We start from the raw sequence: 24,881 nt of genomic DNA, 5'->3' as shown, positions 1-24,881 counted from the left end.
CCCTAGCCACTCTGAACACAGCAAACATGGCTCTGGTAGCTTTTGCCCTTTTCCCTATTCCCTCTGCCTTGCCAAACACCATTAGATTGCTTTCCTAAGCTAACCACCAAGGACTATTCTCTAGTTTGACCGCTTTCTCCTCCTGACTACCAAGGTATTGAAGTGCAGCAATCAAAAGCCTCCTTTGGTTCATCTAATTAACATTAAACACCTCATCCTAACACACGGGTTCCCCTTTTACCTTTATAAACTGCCATGTGTCTCCTCTCTATCCAGAGGCAGGCAGTCCTTTGTCCCTCAGGACAAATATCCTTCCCCTCTCTCCCTCGTTCCCTCCCCCTTCTCCCTCATCCTCAATCTCCCGTCTTTGTCTCTTATTCCCTGCCTGTTGTCTCTCTTGGGCAAATAAATCTCCTTTGAGCTGAGATCTCGGTCTTGGGATGTCTTGTGCCAATACTGGTCCCTTCAGTATTGAGACCTAACACATTATGAGTCATCCAGAGGAAGCGGAAGGCTGTGGGAGAGACGCCATAAGTTCAACAGTGCAAAGCAGGCCGAAAGTGAGAGGGTGGTAATTTATTTCAGAAGGGCCAGAATTTTTAGAGCCCCAAGTACTCTGGTGACTTTAGATTTTTTTTTTTTTTTTTTTTTTTTTTTTTGGTCTTTCGAGACAGGGTTTCTCTGTGTAGCTTTGCGCCTTTCCTGGGACTCACTTGGTAGCCCAGGCTGGCCTTGAACTCACAGAGATCCGCCTGCCTCTGCCTCCCGAGTGCTGGGATTAAAGGCATGCGCCACCACCGCCCGGCGACTTTAGATTTTTTAAGTGTGTGTGTGTAGTCGAGCTTTTGCAGAGTCTAGAACCACCTGCTCAAGAAAACAACAAACTTTTGACTGGAGGAGGTTCTGCTCTGTATTGCTGATTGCTAAAGGTCCAGCTCAGAAGAAGGAAATCTGCTACTTTTTGGTGGCCCGGCCCTCCATAGACTCCTACTTGGCACCACCTTCAGACTCGGATTTGTTCTGAATAGGCATGCGCCTGCTCGTTGGTTCCTGTGTGGGCGGGGCTTCTTAAGAGTATCTGTGCTTGTCAGTTGCGGTTCCTCAACCTTAGTCCCGCCCAGTCTGCGCAGCGTCATTCTTCCTGTGGGTTCATCAGGGTGGGCACTGCGTCCTTAAATCAGCCCAATTGGTTTGTCCCTCTAGAACCTAACTTCCCCAGCCAGTGTCTGTAATTGTAAGTCAGCCCCTCACTGGATGCTTTCTGCAAAGCTTCCCTAAATACCCAAGAGAAGGCTTGTTGAGGAGCCTGGAGCCCTAGGAAACGGAGACCAGGAAGTAGAATTGGAGAAGAAATTGAGGGAAGGGACAAGAAGGTGCTGTTGAGACTGGCGAGACTCTCGGCAGTTAAGAGTGCTTACAACTCTTGCTGAGGACTGGAGTTCAGTTTCTAAGTCAAGTGGCTCGAAACTGCCCATAACTGCAGTTCCAGAGGATCATCAATGCCTTCTTCTGGTCTCCACCGGCATCCAAACACAAACAGGGGTATCAGGAGGTCAAGGCCAGCCAGGACTACGAAGGGGCTTCTTGGTCAGTCTGGAGCACACATTGACCACATATTGAGAGTACAAACAAGAGAGAGCCACAAGAGCAGCTCCCAGTGTACAGGTGAGGGAAATACGAGCGTGGCAGGACTGGCCTGAAGTCAGGAGCCAGCCCTGAACGTTTCCACCCTTTGATTTGAGCTTTGTAAGCCAAGCATGGAATCTAAGCACTGGGAAATGGGCATGGGAGGATCGGAGGTTAAGTTCCAGCCCCGTTATATAGTTTGAGAGTAGTCTGTACTACATGAGAGCCTGTCTCAAAAAGTCACAAATAAGGGCTAGAGAAATGGGTATGAGTAAGTACTGCTCTTGCAGATAACTTGAGACGGATTTCCAATGCCCATTGTCAGAGAGTTCACCACCACCTGTAACTCTAGCTCCAGAGATCCGACACCCTCTGGACCACACACACACACACACAATTCAACTCATAACCCAAAGGAGATTAGAAAATATTTTACCTCTTTTCACCCTATTTTCTTTATTTTTAATGTAGGTGTGTGTGGAGGGTGCCTATGTGTGTACGTGTGTGAAGGTTAGAGGACAATCCTGGGAGTTTCAGTTGCTGTTCTATTGCGGTGAAGAGACACCAGAACCAAACATTTTCCTGGGGGCGTGCTTACAGTTCCAGATGATCCCACCATGATCGCCATGGTGGCAAGCAGACAGACATGGCAATGGAACAGTAGCTGAGAGCTTCACATCCTGGTCCACAGGAAGCAAGCAGGGGATGGGGGAAACAAAAAGAAGAGGAGAGACAGACAGACAGACAGACACTGGCTCTGGTGTGGGCTTTTGAAACCTCAAAGTGCCCCACCTCACCAATGACACACCTCCTCCAACAAGGCCACACACCCTAGTCTTTCCAAACATTTCCACTAACTGAGAACCATGAATTCAAATATGTGAGCCTATGGAAGCCATTCTTACTCAGAAAGCCACCACAGGTGCATCCCCAGGAACGACGTCATCTCCTTTGAGACAGGGTCTCTCACTGGTCTGGAGCTCATCAATCAGGCCAGGCTGGCTGGTAATTTTATATAATAAAACAAATCATCTGAACTTACTGCTTCATGGAAAGACACCCCCTTTAACACTCTTCCTGGGATTATTTTCTTTAGCATGAAAACTAGGTTTAAAAAAAAATACTCCTGAATCTGGCAATGGTCACTCATGCCTATAAACCAAGTATTCAGGAGACTGAAGCAGAAGGATTGCTAATAGTTGAAAGCCAACCTGAGCTACATAGTAAGTTCTAGGCTAGCCTGCACTACAATTTGAGGCTGTTTCAAAACAGACAGACCTTGGAATTTTATTAACTAAAACTATATGCAACAAGCAGGCGTTTGAAGCTCAGTTGTGATGGGAAGGGAGGGGTGAGTAGATGTTTTTGTTTGCTGACAATAATCTTTAAAAACTGGTTTATTTATGTGTGTTTGTGCATGTGTGAGTCTGTGTGTGCTATGTTTGTGGGCCAGAAGAGGGAGTTGGATCCCCCGGAGCTAGTGTTACAGGTGGTTGTGGGTCACCTGACATGGGCGCTTGAACTGAGCTCAGGTCCTCTTGAAGAGCAGGAAGCACTCTTAATTATGGAATCGTCTACTCTGTCCTGCTGATTATAATTGTGCTTCTGGTTGGCTCTGTGTTGTACAGCCATCTCTAGATGCCGAGTAAGTAGACATATTTTTAGCAGAACTTTTAGACATTTTCTCTTTATGCTTCAGATGTGACTGCCTAAGCAAACCTGAAATAATGAGGAGGAAGCCAGGGTGGATATCATTTTTGTAATGCTCAAGGTCTGCCCGAGACAATTCCCTAGAAGTGATGCCAGAGAGAGGTGTTCACATGAGCCTGGGGTTCGGGCTGTGCAGATTCCAGAAGGATGTTACATTGGACTGGACTGGGAATTAGGTAGCATGCCTGTAATCCCAGCTCTTGGGAGGCTCAGACAGGAGGATAGTAAGGCCAGGGTAGCCTGGGGTACATAGTAAGGTCCTGTTGTAAAAATGAAAGTTAGGCCGGGCGGTGGTGGCGCACGCCTTTAATCCCAGCATTCGGGAGGCAGAGCCAGGCGGATCTCTGTGAGTTCAAGGCTAGCCTGGGCTACGAAGTGAGTTCCAGGAAAGGCACAAAGCTACACAGAGAAACCCTGTCTCAAAAAAAAAAAAAAAAAATGAAAGTTGGATTTGGTGGCATACGTCTCTAATTCCAGCCCTCCAGAGGCAAGGGCGGGCAGATCTCTGTGAGTTCCAGGCTATCCAGGGTTACATAGTGAGACCCTGTCTCAGAAGAAGAAAAATGGGAGGCTAAGAGATGGATCAGCAGTTAAGAACAGATGACTCTGGTTCCCAGCATCTATATGGTGGCTCACATCCAACTCTAGTTCCAGGGATCCAGTGCCCTCTTCATTTACATACATGCAGGCAAAACACTCATACACATAAAATGAATATAAATCTTTTAAAGAATAAAAAATAGAGCTGGGGGTGTACCAAGTTGGTAGAGTATTTGCCTAGCAGGCACAAAACCCTGGGTTTGATCCCCAACAATGCATAAACTGGACATGGTGGTGAACATCTGTAATCATAGCACTCAGGAGATGGAGGCAGAACCATCAAGAGTTCAAACCCAGAGGCTGAAGATGTACTCCATGAAAGAGTACTTGTCTAGCATGTGCAATGCCCTGATTGGAGAGAGAGGTCCTCATGCCTGTAATCTCAGCATTTGGGAGGGTTTGGGCCAACTTGAGCTACACAGTGAGTTCCCAGACAGTCTGAGCTGCATAATAAGACATTGTCTCAAAAGAAGAGGAGAAAAGGGAAAATGGGAAGAAGAAAGGTTGTTTAAGGCCAGAAAAAGCAACAAAACAAACAGTAACAAAAACATAGAAGAAGGATTTGAAGGTGGCAGAGGGGCAGTAGCAGAGGAAGCGTACAGAAACAGCAATGTAGAGGGTATGGAGAATAGCATGCTTTCTACTCTGTCTTGGAAAGAGCAAGAGAGGTTGGTGGAAGTAGTGCAGCCGTGAGGCAAAGTCACAGAGAGCCTTGAATGCAGAAGAGCAGAGTTTAATTTCTGTTTCTTATACATATTTCTTACTTTTTAGCTGTGTATACTCACATGCACATGGATGAGCCAGAGGTAGATGGTGAGTGTCTTCTTTGATTGCTGTTCTAGTTTTATGTCTTTTGCTATGATAAACTGTTCTAATCAAAAGCAGTGTAGAGGAAGAAAGGATTTATTTGGCTTGTAATTTCAAGTTTCAGTCCATTTCAGGGTAGTCAAGACAGGACCTGAAGTGGCCAGTCACATCACACCCACTGTCAAGAGCAGAGAGAATCCAGTGCTCTTAGGCTACCTGCTTCCCTAAGTTGTTCACCTTTGGCCGGCTTCCTTATATAGCCCAGGACTGCCTGCTTAAGGAACCATGCCACCCACAGTGGGTTGGGTCTTCCCACATCAACCAACAGTGAAGATAACCCCTTACAGACATTCCCACAGGACGGCTTGATCTAGAAGGTTCTCAGTTGAGGTTCTCCCCTTAAGTGCTTTCAGGTCATGGCAAGTTGACAATTATAACTACCAGCACAATCGATTTCTACCATTTATTTTTTGAGACAGGATCTCACTATGTAGTACAGGTGGCCTTGAACTCAGAGGTCTTCCTGCCTCTGCCCCCCAAATGCTAGGATTAAAGATCTATACCACCATGCCTGACTCTGGTTTTTGAGACAGGATCTCTCACTGAACCTGTAACTCCTATTTTCTCTGGACTACCAGGCCAGCAAGTTCCAGGGGTCCTTCTGTCTCTTGTCTCTGAGCACTGAGCGCTCTCTCTCTCTCTCTCTCTCTCTCTCTCTCTCTCTCTCTCTCTCCTGTACCTGGCTTTTCCTCTGGGCACTGGGTGTTCAAATGCAGGTCTAATGCTTTCATAGCAATCACTTTACTAACTGAGCTATCGCCCCAGCTCTACATATCTCTCTTAAATCTGTGCCCTTTTCTCCTTATCCAGCTCAAACTCCATTATCTTCTCCTTCAGTGTAGACCCAAAGCAACCTTCATAACAACCATACTTGGTCCCCAACAGTCTTAAACCTTTCCATGAACTTTGAGACCACCTTGTGGACTAGAGACAATCCAATCTTCCAGATCTCAAAGGAGGAAGAAGACAGGAGAGATAATTAGAAAAAAGAAGGCAAATATGTTAGGCTCACAGAGAGTCATGGTAAGGATACCTGTCCTCCAATCTCCCAGCATCTGTTGCCAGGAGGAGCCCAGTTCACAAGGTAAAGAGATCTTAAATGTGATTGAGGAGACATAAGGCCCCAGTAAGTAGTGATGTTATTTCTGCTCCCACCACCTGCCTCTTTAGCTGCCTTTGTTCTCACATGTCCCAAATCACGCCCTACAGGACATTCATTCTGAAGCAAGAGTCAGCAGCAGGAGCTATACTGTACTCTCATCCCTGAGATGCTGTGGGGGCTCTTGACCCTGCCTCTGTTGTATTTGGGTAAGTAACACAGACTTTGAGACCATCACCTGGGGCAATGGAAAAGGAAGGGGAAGGAATAATTTTTTGCTATGAGCGATGGCTAAATTATAGTCCACATTGTCGTTACAGAGGATCATGACTCTGTAGCTGTGTAACTTCCCCCAGGAGACTATTTTTATTCACTGCAGATAGAGAGGACAAATACACCAGAGAAATGATTCATTAGAGTCCAGCTGGGGGACCCAATGGATTTATTGGGATTGCTTACAGGAGACAGGTGACTTGGAATCAAGCTGCATCACTAAAAAGCATGCCTGTCCCCAGCCTTCAAGCATGGATGGCTGCTCACAAAAGCTTCATTCCTGATCTCTCTGCACAACTTGTAGGCAGCTCCACTGAAGAGTCTCTTGTCTCCCAGAAATCCTTTATTGTTTATATAACCTGATGGAAGGACCTCATAAGTCCTGAAAGTATAATGACCCTCCTGAGCCCTGTTCCTTCCTCCGGGAGGGAATTTTTTCATCTAGAGGAAGCAGCTATACAGAAGTGGTTTTTCTTTAATTCCTACATCACTGCAGCATTGGTAGTGTTGAAACTATTTTTCCAGTAGCTCAGGAATGATGCAGGGTTGTGAGGTAATAAAATATAGTCCGTACTAACAAGCACAATGACAAAACCAGAAGCTGGATTAGGTGGCACTGATTGAAAGAATTCTATTGCAGTGGGCATTGGTTAGTGCAGAGACTAGTCCAAGTGTGGAGAATAACAGTCTGTGAGTACTGGGCGGTGGGGGTACACGCCCCTAATCCCAGCACTTGGGGGGCAAAGGCAGGAGGATCTCTGTGAGTTAGAAGCCAGCCTGGTCTACAGAGAGAGTTTAGGATAGCCAGGGCTACACCGAGAAACCTTATGAGAGAGAGAGAGACAGAGAGAGAGAGAGAGAGAGAGAGAGAGAGAGAGAGAGAGAGAGAGAGAGAGAGATAGATCCTGGAGCTGGAGGGATGGTTTAGCAGTTAAGAGCATGGTCTTGCAGGGGATGTGGATTCAGTTCCCAGAACCCATGTCAGATGGCTCACAACCACTCATGACTCCAGCTCCAGGATCCTGGACACTTCTGGTCACTGTGGGCACCCAAACACATGTGCCCACTCAGAGACACATACATACACCTAATTAAAAATAATAAATCTTGAAAAAAGTAATTTTTATTAAAAGAGAGAGACTAAGTGTTCTGCTGGAGAGGGGACTACTATATCAGCCTTCCATCCCTGGCCCCAAGGTTCAGAGGACATTGTGGGAGAGGGGGCAGAAATACTGCAAGAGACGGAGGGTGGAGAAGAGTGCCAAGAAATGCTGTCTTCTAGACAAGACTTTGGCTGTAGCGTTCACGAACTCATAGCATGTGTAGTTACCTGCACAAGACCAAGCCAGTTAAGAATGTCAGCGTGGATGGTAGAGAAGCTACTGAAGTCACATCTCTAACTGAGGAACTACTGACAGGTGACGGCTGCTGGAGGAGTCTCTTTTCTTTGAGAGACGGCTACTGGTAGGCTGCCCAGGCTGCACTCGATATCTCCACCCCATGCGAATATGGGTGGCAAGAACTGGACTCAGTGGTTTAAAATAAATACACAGGCAGACTTGAAGTTGGAAGGAAGTGTTAGGAATGTCCTGGAGGGGATCTGGAGCAGGGGCTTGGGATGAATAAGATTAAGCTAAATTGTATACATGTATGAAATTTTTTACAGAATAAATAAAAATAGTATTTAAAAAATGTAATGGAATTAGGCCTGAAGATGTGTCTCAGTTGGTAAGGTGTTTGTCTAGCATGCTCAAAGCCCCAGGTTTGGTTCCCTGAATCTCATAAAGCTGTGTGTGGTGGTATATACCACTATCTCAGTACCTGAGGAGTGACTATATAGTCAGTTTGAGGCCAATCTAGACTAGAGGTTTTGTCTAGAAAAAAATACTTCAATGATCAAAGTATCGCTATTTGCTGACGATATGATAGTATATGTAAATGACCCCAAAAATTCTACTAGGGAACTTCTACAACTGATAAACAGCTTCAGCGAAGTGGCTGGATACAAGATTAACTGAAAAAAATCAGTAGCCCTCCTATATACAAATGAAAAATGAGCAGAGAAAGAAGTCAGAGAAACAACACTCTTTACAATAGCCACACATAATATAAAATATCTTGGTGTAACTCTAACCAAGCAAGTGAAAGACCTGTATGACAAGAACTTCAAGTCTTTGAGGAAAGAAATTGGAGACAATATCAAAAGATGGAACGATCTCCCATGCTCTTGGATAGGTAGGATTAACATAGTAAAAATGGCCATCTTGCCAAAAGCAATCTACAGATTCAATGCAATTCCCATCAAAATTCCAACACAGTTCTTTACACATCTTGAAAGAGCAATATCAACTTCATGTGGAAAAACAAAAAACTCAGGATAGCTAAAATAATCCTGACCAATAAAAGAACTTCTGGAGGTATCACCATCCCTGATTTCAAGCTGTACTACAGAGCAGTAGTAGTAAAAACTGCATGGTATTGGCATAAAAACAGACAGGCAGACCAACATAATAGAATCAAAGACCCAGAAGTAAATCCACACACCTATGGACCCTTGATTTTTGACAAATAAGCCAAAATTATACAATGGATAAAAGAAAGCACCTTCAACAACTGGTGCTGGTCTAAATGGATGTCTGCATGTAGAAGAATGCAAATAGATCCGTATCTACCACTCTGCACAAAATTCAAGTCCAAGTGGATCAAAGACCTCATAAATCTAGATACACTGAACCTGATAGTAGAGAAACTGGGATAGCCTTGAACGCATTGGCACAGGAAACAATTTCCTGAACAGAACACCAATAGTGCTGACATTAAGATTGAAAATTAATAAATGGGACCTCATGAAAATAAAAAGCTTCTGTAAGGCAAAGGACACCATCAAAAGGATAAAAAAGCAGCCTACAGAATGGGAAAAGATCTTCATCAATCCCACATCTGACAGAGGACTGATATCTAATATATATGTATATTATATACATATATATTTATATATATGTTTATACATACATATATACATATATATAAACAACTCAAGAAACTAGACATCAACAAATCAAATAATCTAATTAAAAATGGGGTAAAGATCTAAACAGAGAATTCTCAATGGAGGAATCTCAATTGGCAGAGAAGTACTTAAAGAAATATTCAACATCCTTAGCCATCAGGGAAATACAAATCAAAACTACTTTAAAATTCCATCTTACATCTGTCCGAATGGCTAAGATCAATAACACAAGTGACAACTCATGCTGGCGAGGATGTGGAGCAAGGGGAACACTCCTGCATTGCTGGTGGGAGTGCAAACTTGTACAGACACTATGGAAATCAATATGATGGTTCCTTAGAAAATTGGGAATCAATCTACCTCAAGATCCAACTGTATCACTCCTGGGCATGTACCCAAAGGATGCTCCACCATACCACAAGGACACTTGCTCAACTATGTTTATAGAAGCTTTATTTGTAATAGCCAGAAACTGGAAACAACCTAGATGTCCTTCAACCAAAAAGTGGATAAAGAAAAATGTGGTACTTTTACACAGTGGAGTATTACTCAGCTGTTAAAAACAAGGACACCAGGAAATTTGCAAGAAAATGTATGGAACTAGAAAAGATCATCTAAATGAGGTAACCCAAGCCCAGAAAGACAAACATTGTATTTACTCACTTATAAGTGGATATTAACAATAAAGTAAAAGATAACTATACTACAATCCACAGCCCCAGAGAAGCCAAGTAACAAGAGGCCTCAAGGGGGGATGCTTGGATCTCCCTAGCAAGAGGAAATAGAATAGATTTCGGGGGTGGACTGGTGGTGGGGGAGATGGGAACAGGAGGGGTCAAGTAAGGGGAAGATGGAGGGAGAGAGTACTAGGAGAGACAAGTGGAATCTGGGGGCATCTCTGGGATGACCTAGAAACCTAGTGCAATGGAAACTCCCAGAAATCTGAGGCTAATCCTAGGTAAGACTTCTAGCAGTGGAGTATATAGAGCTTGAACTGACCATCTCCTGTAATCAGGTAAGACTTCCAGTGGAGGGACTGGCATACCAACCTAGCTACAAAACTTTTCCTACAATTAGTCCTGCCTACAAGATGTCCTGGGTTAAAGGTGGTGCAGATATTGTGGACGTAGCCAACCAATGACTGGTCCGGTCTGAGACCCATGCCATGAGAGAGAGCTCACCCCTGACACTGCCTGGAGGGCCAGGATCCAGAGGCTGAATAACACAGAGACCTAGGTTAGAACTAAACATGACTGACAAAAAAAATGTCAATGTAATGATTCCTAATGATATTCTGTTAAACTCAAAGATTGGTGCCTAGTCCAATCGCCATCAGAGAGACTTCACCCAGCAACTGATGAAAACAGATTCAGATACCCACAGCCAAACATTAGGCTGAGCTTAAGGAATCCTATGGAAGTGAGGAGGAAGGATTGCAGGAGCCAGAGGGGTTAAGGACATCACAAGAAAACCCACAGAATCAACTAACCTGGGCTCATAGGAGCTCACAGAGACTGAACTGCCAACCAGGGAGCCTGCATGGGACTGACCTAAGCCCTCTACATATTTGTGACAGTTGTGTATCTTGGTCTTCTTGTGGGATGCCTAACAGTGAGAGCAGGGGCTGTCTCTGACCCTGTTGCCTGCTTTGGGGCCCATTCCTCCTACCAGGTTGCCTTGTCCACCCTTAATAGGAGAGGAGGTGCCTAGTCTTACTGCAACTTGATATGCCATGTTTGGTTGATATCCATGGGAAGCCTACTTTTTTCTAAAGAAAAACAGAGGAGGAATGGATGTGGTGAGGGGGAAGAGGAGAGGGGGGGAGCTGGGAAGAGAGGAGGGAGGGGAAACTGTGGTCCGGATGTAAAAAAAAAAAAAAAAAAAAAAAAAAGAATTTTTAAAAAGAAAAAAAAAGACTTCAGTGAAACCATTATCTTTATGGTGATGACCAATTATATCAAATAGATTAAGGTCAGCAAAGGGAAGCTATGGTAGAGAAGTAGCAGAGGACTAAGTACAAGCACCCAACCGTCCTCTCCTAGGGAAGCTGTCTAGACAGCACATTTTTCTCAACATCAGTGCATGGTGAATCACGGAGCTGAAGTTCAGCTTCCCAACTCAGAAGCCCATCAAACCTTGAGTGCAAGGCTTTCACTGGGAGGCTGGTCGTGCGGTCGTGAGAGGCCTTAGCATCCAGTACTTGCAGAGATCGAGATCATGCTTACTGTAAGTAACAGCAGTGCTACAGGCTCTGCAGCAGGACGTGGATGAATTCCCCGCCCCAAGCTCACACATACAAATACAAAGAGCTTCATTAGGAGTGGCAAACAGCACAGATAGCACGCTGGACACCTAAAGGGAAATACCTTCAAAGTAAGATGGAGGGACTTTTCTGCTCTATAGGTTGGGGAAGGGATAAGTTCCACCAGAAGTCACAAGACAGGAAGACAGTGGGTAGACCAGGGGAGGGCTCCAAGATTCATAAGAGTTTAATATCTGGAACCCACACGGTGGAAGGAGAGAACTGACTTCTGCTAGTAGGCCTCTGACCTTCATAAAATGCAATGAAAAAGTAACATTTTAATTTAAAGTTGGCCTGGGTATCAGAGAGGGCTGGGTTTGCAGCTTCCAAGGGCCTGAGGCCACAGCTGGTTATATACAGTCTTTCTGTTACTGTGGTAAAACCCTGGCCAAAAACAACTTGGGGAAGAAAGGGTTTATAGACACTTGCAGTCTATAGTCTATTGTTAAGGAACCTAAGGAAGCTACCTGGAGGCAGGAGCTGAAGCAGAGACCATGGAGGAGTACTGCTTACTGGCTTCCTCTCCATGGCTTGCTCAGCTTCTTTTGCAATCCAGTCCGACCTTCTTAGGGATGGCACGATGTCTACAGTGTGCTAGACCCTCCCACGTGAATCAGAAATCAAGAAAAGACCCCCAGAGACCTGCCCAGAGGCCAGTTTGATGGAGGCAATTCCTCAGTTGAGATTCCCTCTTTCCACAAATGTCTAGGCTTACGTTGAGTTAACAAAAACTGTAACACATATCAACTTTCTGATCAGAGGGAATTTCAGGCAAGTGTGACCTGATCTGGGGGACACTGGCAGCTAGAGAGACTGTAATTGAGCAATGCTACATATTCTTAAGACTCTACTGTAAATCACATGACTCTTAGACTATCTGATGTGACCCATGATGCATATTAATAAAGACTTACCAAGAAGGACTTTCCAGAAATGGGCAAATGCCAAGTCTGTCCTGAGTGACATGACCCTCTAATTGACAGGCAGAACTCTGAAAACTTGAGGTGGGACTGGCTTCCATCTTAGATCTCTCCCCCACAGGGTTACTTGCTCCAGTTTTGGTTGATATCAAGACAACAGTGGAGGAAGACAGTCTATGCAGTCCAGTCCCTTGTGTGTTTGAGTTTTCCAAGGCCTCTCCCAGGAATCCCATGACTGTGGGCTACAGGCTTAATGAAAACATCAGCTTCCATGTAGATACCAGCCAGCCCGGATTCCCCACAGGTGATTTCTCCATGAAAGAGGTGGAAGACTGCATCCTGCTGAGCCGTGACATGCTCAGAAGGGAGAACACGACCTACGTGCTCTATGTAGATCTAGAAGATCAGAAAGGCACTGTCCTGAGAGAGGACGTCGGACTCTCCATATCAGGTGATGCTCAGGCTTGTGCACTAAGTGGTTTAGGAAGTAGGAAATCCAGACAGAGTGCTGGTGATCAGGTGGCTGTTACTTCATCAGGAGCTGGACTTTATATAACCTGAGGTGTTCACAGACACACACACACACACACACACACACACACACACACACACACACACACGGAGCACAAAGAAGAAAATGAAAAAAAAAATTGGGGACCAGTGAGACAGGTCAATGGATGAAGGTACTTGCCACTAGGCTTGAAGACCTGAGTTCCATCCCTGGGACCCATGTGGTAGAACTAACTCCTGCAAGATGTCTTCTGACCTCCGCATGCATGCCTGACCACATATAAATTAACTAATGTAAAAATTACAAAACCTTAAGTGTAATTGATTTCCAAAGTAATATAATGCTTTAAGTACAGTTGGCATCTCTCTAAATAGAAATTTCAAAGACAGGGCAGGCATAGTGGCTTGTGCGTGTAACCTTAGCACTTGAGAGCTGAGGTAATAAAAAGGCAAGGAGCTTGAGGTCAGTCTGGGCAACAGAGGGAGTTCCAGGCTTACCCACATAAAGCCAGGCATGGTAACACACATCTGTAATCTCATCATTCCCGTGGTAGGAGGGGAAGCAGAGGCAGCAGGATCCTGGGAAGCGGAGGGACAGCTAGCCTGGCATTCACATCAGAGAACAAGAGACCATTTGGAGTAAGATGGACGTCAAGGACTGACACCTGAGATTTTCCTATAAGCTTCACATGTATACCTTGGCACACTTGTGTCTGTATTTATTTGTATGAACATGTACATACACATGTACATAGAAAGCTTTTTAATTCGAAAAGAGGAGGGAAATGGTCATAGAGCAGTTTGGGGAGGGGCAGAGCTCAAGGTGAGGGGCAGGTGGGAGGGAGGCTGAGTAGCATCTCACAGGGGGAGGTCTAGTCTGAGGATATGAGGAGCCACAGGCACTGTAGATCAAGAAACTCATTCACCATCAGTTTGTGTCCAGACTTCAGGGCGTGAGATGACCCAGAGGGTAAAGACGCTTCCCACCAAGGCTGACAAGCTGAGTTCAACCCCTGGAACCCAAATTCTAGAAGGAGAACCAGCTCCCACAAATTGTCCTTGAACCTCCAAGTTCACTCCATTGTGTGCCTGCACACGCGTGTGCACACACACACGCATGCACACGCACACACACATGCACACACACACATGCACACACATGCACACACACACACACACACACACACACACACTGGATAAATGAATAAATTTATTCTTAAAGTTTTATTATATTCATTTGCACGCACACACACCCGTGTGTGTGTGTGTGTGTGTGTGTGTGTGTGCACGATTAGTTGTTTTTTGTCTCTTTGGGTTTGTTTATTTTTTATTTGTCAATTTGACATAAGCTATTGTCATCTGGGAAGAAGTAACTTCAGTTAAGGAATGCCTCCATCAGATTGGGCTGTAGGCAAGTCTGTAAGGCATTCTCTTGATTAATAATTGGTATGGGATGGCTCAGCCCACTGTGGGTCACATCACTCCAAGTGGTCCTGGATTGTATAAAAACGCAGACTAAGCAAACCAATAAGCAGAGTTCTTCCATGGTTTCTGCTTCAGGTCCTTCCTCAAGGTTCCTGCCTGGAGTTCCTGTCATGACTTCCCTCAATGATGGAGTATGACATGGAAGTGTAAGATGAAATAAACCTTTTCCTTTCCTCTCCAAATTGCTTTTGGTCATGTCTTTATCAGAGCAATAGAAAACAAAGGGATACAGTGTGTGTGCATATGAGCGGGCCACTGTGTGTATGTGGAAGTCACAGAGGCGAGAGTCTGTTCTGTCTTCCTTGTGTGTATGTGGAAGTCACAGAGGCGAGAGTCTGTTCTGTCTTCCTTAGTTTAAGTTCTAGGGATGAACTCAGGTTGTTGGAGCTGGTGGCAACTGTCTTCATCTGCTTGGCCATATTTCCAGCCCCAAATAATGTCATTTTAATCCTTTTAAAAATCTAGACTTTGGGATCAAGGGTTTCCACCTTACTAAGCTCCTTTATCTTGTTCATCCAGTGGGGTGGGGTGGGCTTCCTGATAGAGAGTAGAAATCGGCAAAAAACAAACAAACAAACAACAAAACAAAGCTCCACATGAAAATGGCAATCCTGGGTTCTGTGAGGCTGTTAGGAAAAGTTTGAGGGGTTCAAACAGAAGTACTGTACAGTGACCTGTTCCTAAAGCATGACTCTAAATGTATCATATTTTTCTCTCCTCTAGACCTGACCCAAAAGCCAGAGCTTCACATCCCAGAATACAGTGTGGCTAGAGAGTCTATAACTTTGACCTGTATCATCCAAGACACCTGCCAAGAGCCCAAAGCCCTTTTTCTGTCCTGGAAGGGGCCTGCCATGTCTTCCAACCTGCGTGTCTCCATCAATCCCTCTTCAGAGCTGCCCATTGCCCCGAAGCCTGAGGACCAGGACACCACCCTCAGATGCTACTTAAATCTATCCCTAGATAGCCTGAGCAGCAGGAAAGCGGTCAAGCTGCAACTGGTCTGTGAGTGCTGGTGGGCACTGTCAGGGTCTAGTGCGGGGGTAATGGTGGGTCCCAGAGAAAGACCTGGGTCCTGGAGAGGAGCAGTCATACATTGACCCTCTGGGGCTGAGAAATCACAGCTAAGAGTCAAGTCCAAGTTTGGTACAGATGATGAGAAAAGATGGAAGAGAACCTCTCTGAGTCTCAACTATCCACTCTTGGGCTTCTAGAAAGCCTCTGAAGCTCTTTAGGAATCATAAACAAGATGTTTGGGGGATATAGAGATGGCTTTAAAAAGCTGAGAGAGCTCATTACTTGTATTAGTTACTTTTCCGTTGCTGTGATAAAATACCATGATCAAGGAAACTTACGGAAGAAAAAGTTTGTGTATTATGGTTCCAAAGGGATAGAATCGTCGCGGCAGGGAGGCGTGGCAGCGAGCAGAGGCTGAGGGCTCATATCCTTTACCATAAGCAGGAAGCAAAGTGCAAACAGGAAATGACCCAAGATTTTTAACTCTCAAAGCCCACCTCCGGTGACATACTTCCTCTACCACGGCCTTACCTCCTAAGCGTCCTCAGACAGCACCACCAACTGGGGAACAAGTATTCAAATACATGAGCCTCTGTGAGAAGCTCTCATTCAAACCACCACACTACCCTTGCAGAGGAACTGAGTTCAGTTCCCCCTAGCACCCGTGTTGGGCAGCCCAAATTACCTGTAACTCTAGTTCTAGGGGGATCCAGTGCCCTCTTCTGGTGTCTCTGGGCACTGCACTCACCTGCGCATACACAGACACACATATGCACATAATTATACATAAATTTGGGCTTTGGAGGAAGTGAAGAAAAGTATGGATGTCTCTCTGAACCCTGCCCCTTCTCCACAGCACCTGCTAGGTTGCTCAACTACTCCTGTTTGCTGAAGAGGACACTAGCATGTAGTTGCTCCTTCCATGGGATCCCCACACCTTTTGTACAGTGGTGGATTGGAGGAACCCCTGTGAGGGTGAATAGCATAGATTCCATCCTGCACATGACCTCCACCACACTGGAACCCTGGACCAACAGCACCATCCACCTCATGTGGGAACCAGAAATCATTAGGAGACTTCGTTGTGAGGGGAAGAACCAATATGGAGTCCATGCTTCCAGAATCTTCCTGATACCAGGTGAGTGGACAGAGGTCTGGTGACTAAGCTGGAAGGCCAGCACTTGAGGACCAGGATGAGAACAAACACAGAGCAGAAGGAAGAGAGTTATAGTTTGGAAGCCTCGGGCAAGTGTACTCTCTTCCCTTTCATTTCAGATAAAAGCTCCATTGCCGGTGTCTTCCTGAGAGGGCTAATCCAGGGCATTGTGTATGGGACCATAGCATCTTCTTTATTCTTCTTCTTCCTTGTTGTACTAATGTGAGTATCAGAGTTCAGACTCATCACCAAGCCCCTCCCACAGCCCATCCCACGGACTTATTATTGATTTTTAAAAATCACATTTATTCTTTAATTTGAGTGTGTGTGTGTGTGTGTGTGTGTGTGTGTGTGTGTGTGTGTACAAATGCATGTGCCATGCATGGTGTGTGAGTGGAGGTCAAAGGATAACTTCTAGGAGTTGGTGATTTCATTTCACCATGTAGCACAGTCTTGGTTCGCAGGCCCCTTTATCCACGGAGCCATCTCACTGGCCCTTCATTGACTTATGATGTTCATTTTCTTCCAGTTTTGTTTCTGTTGAAGTGGACTCATCATTAAGTTCCAGCCTTCTTTATTTGCATTTAGGGCTATACATTTCCCTTTAAGCATAAATTTAACTGCGTCTCACAGATGTGGCTATGAACTATGTTATTATCACTTGAGTGAAACGGTTCCAATTCCAATATGATTTTTGACCTATTAGAAATGTCAGTGCTTTCTAGTAAATCCCCCACACACACTCTCTTTCAGTACTGAGGATTGAATATAAGTCTTTGAACATGATAGACAATTGTTCTACCATTGAGTCATGCCCAAGTCCCTCTGGGAGGGGAGAATCTAGGTAGGTGCTCTACCACTGAGCTACATTCCCAGCCCTCTTTATACTTTTATTTTAAGACATAGCCTTAATACAGTGGTCTTGGACTTTCTCACCTTCCCAGTAGCTGGTATAACAGGCCTGTACCACAGGACCAACTGATCCTCTTTCTAGCTTAAATTAAACAGGATCATAAAATATACTATGCATAATGCCAATTTATTTTCCTTGCAGCAAATTTTTGCTTATTTTTAGTAAACATTCTACATGGGCTTAAATGAAATGTACATTTCACACCTGTGAATGCAGTCATGATACACACTTCCTGTAAGTCAAGTTCATTTGTGGTGGGTCTGAAATTGGCTAGTGAAAAGTGCTTGCTTCCAACCCTGACGATCTGATCCCCAGGGCTTAGTGGTGGAAGGAGAGAATCAGCTCCTACAAGTTGTCTTCTGACCACCAGACTCATGTTTACACAACCCCCCCCCCACAGTAAATAAAGAAAACGTAATTTTATAAAATTCATTGTGTTGCCAAGGTCTGCTCCAACTCTGCCATCTGAAGCCAACCCTAGCCAATGCTTCTGATCTTCAGAGCATGGCTCTCTTCAGCTTCTGCCAGATCTCTGGAAGTGCTTTTTCAGATAGGAAATGAAAATTTGGATCTCACTCTCTCAAGTGAGCCAAAAAAAAAAAAAAAAAAGGCTGTTCATCTGCAGAGAGAGAGAGACTAACGGACATCTGTGGAAATCTGGCTCCAGCTGTTGGGGTGAGGGGAGGTGTGTGATAGGACAGAGTCCACAGGTAGCTGTGAAGTGATCCAACAGGCCCTCGCTGTTGCTAGAGCAAGAGAAGCAGGTGACTGTTTGTGTAATCTGTGGTATGTTCACTGAATAGAATAGTATAGAGCCACCAAAAAGACTGAGTTCCTTGTTTTCTGGTGTGCCAAAAATGTTAAGAGAAGGAAAATATGTGCAAAATAAGATCTCTCTCTCTCATATATATATATATATATGAGAGAGAGAGAGAGAGAGAGAGAGAGAGAGAGAGAGAGAGAGAGAGAGAGAGAGATTGTAGGGTTGCAAGAGAAGCAGAGAGAAGGCACTTTATCCTGGAGTTGATGGGAAACCCCAGGAGAACTGTGACCAAGAGAGAAACAGAGCAGTTTCTAAGGCCTGGAAAGTGATAGCCTAGAGACCAGAAGGTGAGTAGAGGCTGTGGAGAGAGTCCAAACCAAGAGAGTACGTTTGATTTCTTATGGATGAGTGGGCTGGTCACAGAACCAGCATGTGGAGACAACCTGGTCTTCTGGCAGCAGCCCAGGGCTCATTTCAGGAATGGTGGTGACTGTAAGGAGCAGAGGTGTCCAGCCCTGAGGTAGGGGTAGAGACTGAATGCAGCACTCACCGCAGGGTTCCATTGTTTTAGAATGAAGATGCTTAACTGGTGGGGGGAAATTCAAGCTTGCAAGAACAGAGAGGTCCCAACCCTCAAGAAACCAGTTTCAGGAGGAGCCAAAACAGTTGAAATCTGAAGCTGTGCATGGACAGCCTCGGCTGGAGGTGAGTGCCAGTCAGCCTGAGCTGTGTGCTTGGCTTGCAGAGGGATGCAAACCAGACCCTCCCTGCCCTCCTGGGCACAACCACTGGAGGTTGGGGCACACGCTCTTTAGGAACAACCATTACAGCCTCATCCTGGCACTCCAGCTCTGTGTCAACTTGACCAGCATGGAAGGGCAGGGTCTTAACTGGATGTGGGTCTGGATTTGTTCATTCTTCACAGTGAGGTCCCATGGAACAGCAGAGCCCTGCAGTGACCATGGCAAGGACCCTATAGCCTCAGGCCCAGCATTGCCCCACGATGGAGACCTTTCAGACACCAGCAAATGGTGTCTGTTGAGAGCAGAAAATTCCAGTGTAAATGCTTTGTAAGTCAGCTGGGATCACCATGAAAAAGTGGCACAGGATGGGTACCTTCAAACCACAAGTTTTCTTTCCTTAATTCTGGGAGGCTAAAGATCAAGATGGAGATGTCCAGATGGCTGGCTTCTCATGGGCCGGCTCTCCTTCAGTCTCCTTTGCATCCTCACAGGATCTTCTCTGGGTCCTCTTCCTCTTCCTCTGACATTTTGGTCTGTTTGGAATGTACGGCCTTGCTCATCTGATACCAGACAAAAGCTCCATTGCAGAGCCATGCCCCAGCCCTCACTTCGGGGTTCTAGAAAAACTCTACTGCATCCTGTATCCCTGTCTTCTTTTACATTTTTTTTTAAGACAGGGTCTCACTAAGTCACCCAGGGTGACCTTGAACTCTGAGATCCTCCTGCTTCAGCCACCTAGTAGGTAGGATGACAGTTGTCCCCTGCATTTCGACCCTAATTTCTTGTCATAGTCCATATTGGGTCTAATCCACGCCCGTGAACTCATCTTAATTGATATCTTGATTACCTCTGCAAAGTCTTGTCTAAAAATAGAATTGTATTCTAATGGGCCTGGAGTTTAGCGTAGAAATTAGGATGAAGTAGGTGGGCTGTGGCTCAGCTGGTGGAGTGCCTGCCTAGCGTGCTTGACGCTCTGGGTTTGAGCCCCAGCACCACAACTGAGGTGTGCTTCACACCACGTTCATTTCAGCACTCGGAAGACAGAGGCGGAAGGATCATGAGTTCCAGCTACACAGTGGGTTGGAGGCCAGCTTGGGCTACATGAGATCCTGTTTCAATCAATCAATCAATCAATAAATGGCAAGATTCCAAGGAAATCATTCTTTTTTAAAATTTAATTAATTTTATTAACTTATTTTCCACACCAACCATAGTTTCCCCTCCCTCCTCTCCTTCCATTCCCTCCTCCCTCCCTTCGGCCTCCCCTTCAATCCACTCCTCCTCCATTTCTGTTCAGCAAGGCAGGCCTCCAGTGGATATCAACAAAGCATAGCATATCAAGTTGCGGTAAGACTAAGCACCTCCCCTGGTATTTAGGCTGAGCCAGGAGATCCAGTCGGAGGAATAGCTTCCCTAGAGCCATCCAAAGCATTGTTAGGAGCCCCACAAATAGATCAAGCTACACAACTGTCACAAATATGTAGAGGGCTTAGGTCAGTCCCATGCAGGCTCCCTGGTTGGCAGTTCAGTCTCTGTGAGCTCCTATGAGCCCAGGTTAGTTGACTCCGTGGTTTTGTTTTTGGTTTTTTTTTTTTTTTTTTTTTTTTTGTGTGTGTGTGTGTGTGTGTGTGTGTGTGTGTGTGGTGTCCTCAACCCCTCCTACAATCCTTCTTCAGCAGGATTCCCTAAGCTCGGCCTAATGTTTGGCTGTGGGTCTCTGATCTGTTTCCACCAGTTACTGGATGAAGACTCTATGATGATTATTGGGGTAGTCACCAATGTGATCAGAGGAGGCGGCCAGTTGAGACTATGTATCCACTATTGCTAGGAGTCTTAGCTAGGGTCATCCTTGTAGATTCATGGGAGTTTCCCTTGCACCAGGTTTCTACCTGACCCTGAAAAGCCCCCTCCCCCACTTTTCCAGTCATCTTTCCAGTACTCTCCCCATCCACCCCAACCAGATCCCTCAAATTCCCATCCCCACCTGCCCCAAGTCCACCTAGGAGATCTCTTCTGTTTCCCCTTCCCAGGGAAATCCATGTGTCCCCCCTTGGGCCCTCCTTGTTACCTCGCCTGTGGTAACATGGTTGTAGCATGGTTATCCTTTCAAAAAGTAAGACATTTTTGGGAGCAACACCTTTACCCATGGCCAAGGATTAAAGGAGCCAGCCTGCAGGAGTGGGACTCTCAGAACAGGAACTGGACCTTCCAATACCAAGGAAAGACAGACTCTGTTTCTTCTATACCCCAGGGCCGTGGAGAGAGAAAGAAGAGGGTCCATAAGGGAACTGCAGATGGATCATGGCATGTGCCAGATCCCTCTAGCCCCAACAGACCTGCAGAGGAGCAAGGTGCCATCTCCACCTCAGACTCCAGAGCCAGATACCTATAGCCCAGCTCTCACTCTGGCTAGGCAAACCTGCCCCTCTCCAGGCCTCCGCCTTCTTCTTCCCCCTCTTTTCTCTCCCTTCTTCTTCCCCCTCTTTTCCCTCCCTTCTTCTTCCCCTTATCTCACAATCCTCCCTTTTCCCCCCTTCTCCTCCTTTTCTCTTCCTTTTCCTCTTCCTTTCCTCTCCTCCTCTCTCTCTTCTGTTCCTCCTCTCCTCCTCCTCTTCTAACCTCCAGGTAGTTGCATCCCAGATGAGTGGCCTGGTCCTTGCTTATGGCTCAGGGGCAGGTAGCAGGGGAGGGAGGGTCTTAGCTACACCAGAAAGTCGTGAGGAAAGGGTTGACCAGAAGTTCAAGTAAGGGAAGTGTGAGGTTCAGAGTGCTCTAGCATTTGGGGCAAGCAGAGACATCAGGAATGAGTCAACCAGCTGCCTTTCCTGTGTGTGGTGAGACTTCTTAAAAAGATAACACTTATGAATACAATACCACATTGTTGGCTACAGTTATCCTGCTGTGGACGAGCTCTCTTAACCCTACTTGCTCTTTATATCTGTTTTTCATGCCCTTTGCCCCCCAACACCCACATTCCCCCACCCCACCCCCATCATAATCACGCTTTGCTATGTTTCTGTTACTTCACATTACTTTGGTTGTTTTGTAGGGTCCATGCATTTTGGGCATATATGGACCTCTTTTCAGCCACCCCTCCTCTCTTTGAGACAGGGTTTCATGTAGGCCAGGCTGGCCTCCAACTGCATATGTAGCCAAGGATGACCTTACACTCTTTATTTCCCTGCTTTCACCTGCCCTGTGCAGGGATTGCAAACAGGCATCCACATGTTTGGTTTATTGGTGCTGGGATGGATGCCAGGGCTTCATGTGTGCCAGGCAAGCACTCAACTAACTGAGCCACATGCCCAGCCTTCTTTTGCCATTTCTCACTCTTCCCTCTTTTCCTCCCCCTTCCCTCGTTTATCAAATATTTCCCCATGGACCCAGGCGATACTCTGCACTGACTGTTGTGAGGACACATGGTCACAATAGTCTGGTGACCATCCAGACCAAGACACAAATTTATCCCGTAGGGGTGAAGAAAGGTCAAATATCCCATAGATGAAGATAATGTTGTCCCCATCTAGGCTTGGTCACCTCAGGCTCTTCTCAATTGCCTCGGTGGTTGGTCCTGGAGAGGAGATGACAGAATGTACAGGGAGGAGAGAGCCAGGCAGACAGCTGTGTGCCATCGTCTATCCTACGGAAGAAGTGAGCAACTGAGACTGTGGTCTGATACCTACTCAGTCCAGCAACCCCGGGACTTGGTGGGCTCAGCATACCCACTTATAGAGCAGGAAACTGAGGCATGCATGGATAAGGAGTCTCTAGGAAGTAGGGCAAGAAAGATAACCCTGTTCCTCCTTGCAGAGTCCCTCCAGGGTCCTTCTGCTGCCCACAGCAAAGCAGAACTATTCAAAGACTGTGGCTCTGTTTTTGTAATGTATGCAATAAAGGGTGATGTCTTAGTCACTTTTCAATTGCAGTTATAAAATATCAAGGCAACTTATAAAAGGAAGAGTTTATTGGGGGCTCACAGTTCCAGAGGGTTAGAGTCTATGACTATCATAGTGGGGTGTATGGTAGCAGGTAGGCAGGCAGGCGTGGCATTGGAGCAGTAGGGAGCTCACATCCTACCCACAAGCATGAGGCAAAGAGAGTGAGTGCACACTAACTGGGAATGTCCTAGGCTTTTGAAACCTCAAAACCCACCCCCAGTGACATGCCTCCTCCAACATAGCCATACCTACCAATCCTTCCCAAATAGTTCCACCAACTGAGGCCCAAGCATTCAAGTATATGAGCCAGTGGGGGCCGTTCTCATTCAAACCACCCAAAGATGGCTTCACAGAGTCAAGAGGCAAAATCCAACCACTATGACAGGGTGAGCTTCCATAATCCAAAAATATGAAATCCAAAATGCATCAGAACCTGAAACATTTTATTTTGAGAAAGGATCTCATGAAGCCCAGGCTAGCCTTGAACTTGATGACCTTGAACCCATGATCCCCCTGCCTTCACTTCTCCAGTGGGCAACACCACACCAAAATGAATAAAATGTTATTAAAAATTAAAAGCTTCAGAATTTAGAGTGATTTGAACTTCAGTTCTCCGGATTAGGATGTTGAACCAAAATTAAACTCTTGCTTCCTAAGTTGCCCATGCCAGGCATTTTGCCACAGCAATGAGAACAGTATCTAATAAACAGCAAGTCTGCAATACTTCAAGGAACAGGAAATGGTCCACTGTAGTGCCCAGTGGGTGGAGAACTGACCTGTGTGTCGTGTACCTTTCCTGTACCATGCCATCCTGTCACATCCTGGCTTTACAACTCATTCACCTGCCTACATTAAGAATCCGTTAAGGCTGGGGCTGCAGATCAACAGTAAACTGTCTGCCTAGACTCCACAAGTGAAGAGCTCGGGTGTGGCTCAGTGAGAGCCCCTGCTTAGAATCCCCCAGTGAGGGGCTTGGGTATGACTCAGAGGTAGAGCTTCTGCCTAGAATCCCCAGTGAGGGGATAAGGCATGCTCTATGGTACAGCCTCTGCTCAGGGGTAATTCTCTTGCCTGGCAAGCCCAAGGCCTTGGGTTCAATTTAGGGACTCAGTGAATTCTCCTACAACTTATGCCCAAGGAGTGTTAGTCCCCACATCAAAAACATGAAAGGAGAACATCTATTTCCCCCACTGTCTAGCTTGGCTGACTTCATCTCAGAGTTGTGGCTCTTACAATTAAAAAAAAAATTATTCTATTTACATATTTTGTAGGGGGGGGGGGGGCTGTTGAATTCCTGGGTCTGAAGGAGAAACCTGAGGTTGAACCTTGTTTAAGGGAGGAGGGATGGAGTCTGGACATCTAGGTGTGAGGGAGGAGGCTGGGCCTTGGACTCCCAGGGTCTGATAGAGGAGGTTGGGGTCTGTGCATCTGGGCCTGAGGAAGGAGGCTGTGGCTTTTGCACCTGGGTCTCCTATGACTAAGGGAGGAGGATCTCCCTTAGTCTGTGCACCTTGGGTCTGAGGGAGGAGGGACAGGACCCGGCTCTGGCGAGGAGGATTTTGGCTCTTGCAGCAGGAGGCAGCTGGATGAAGTGCATCTCAGGCCCGGGTTCTGGAGACCAGGAGGACGCCTGTGGCCCGGGGGAGGTCGGGGGAGGGGCCGGGCCACAGTAACAAAGGCCTCTCCCTCCAACGAGCAACCCCCCCAGGCCCCGCCTCCGCGGCCCCCCGCCTGCCCTGATTGGCCGGTCTCCCTGCCCGTCAGCGCCACCCCCCTCCCCGGGTCTGCAGCAGCTCCAGCCGCCTCGTCGCGCCCCCCCAGCCCCCTCCCCCCGCCCCCGCCGCCCCCCGGGCCGGTGCAGCCGCAGGCGGGGTCCCCCTTCCCCTCCCCCTCTCCCCCAGGCTCGCGCGCCCCGACCGCCCCCTCCCCTCCCCCTCCGCGCCGCCGCG

The 24,881-nt window shown here is 46.5% G+C and overlaps 1 protein-coding gene across 5 annotated transcripts; it reads left to right on the top strand.

Annotated features, from left to right (window-relative positions):
- The first annotated feature begins 1,064 nt into the window (after positions 1-1,064).
- Positions 1,065-20,151, top strand: LOC131922975 (sialic acid-binding Ig-like lectin 10). 5 transcript variants are annotated; one of them, XM_059277882.1, is made up of 9 exons: positions 1,065-1,665; positions 5,689-5,887; positions 6,013-6,111; positions 12,529-12,858; positions 15,126-15,407; positions 16,276-16,557; positions 16,695-16,797; positions 18,823-18,956; positions 20,025-20,151. In XM_059277882.1, the coding sequence occupies exons 3-8, from the start codon at positions 6,072-6,074 to the stop codon at positions 18,926-18,928; spliced, it is 1,143 nt and encodes a 380-aa protein (XP_059133865.1). In that variant the 5' UTR covers positions 1,065-1,665; positions 5,689-5,887; positions 6,013-6,071; the 3' UTR covers positions 18,929-18,956; positions 20,025-20,151. The 5 variants fall into 5 exon arrangements, with proteins under 5 accessions (XP_059133865.1, XP_059133850.1, XP_059133857.1 ...); XM_059277867.1 differs by having other exon boundaries at positions 5,614-5,887; XM_059277874.1 differs by lacking the exon at positions 5,689-5,887.
- The last annotated feature ends 4,730 nt before the right edge of the window (positions 20,152-24,881 follow it).

This window comes from Peromyscus eremicus, chromosome 1 (assembly GCF_949786415.1).
Source record: "Peromyscus eremicus chromosome 1, PerEre_H2_v1, whole genome shotgun sequence".
Taxonomy (NCBI): domain Eukaryota; kingdom Metazoa; phylum Chordata; class Mammalia; order Rodentia; family Cricetidae; genus Peromyscus; species Peromyscus eremicus.
This window is presented reverse-complemented; position numbering and strand designations above follow the sequence as displayed.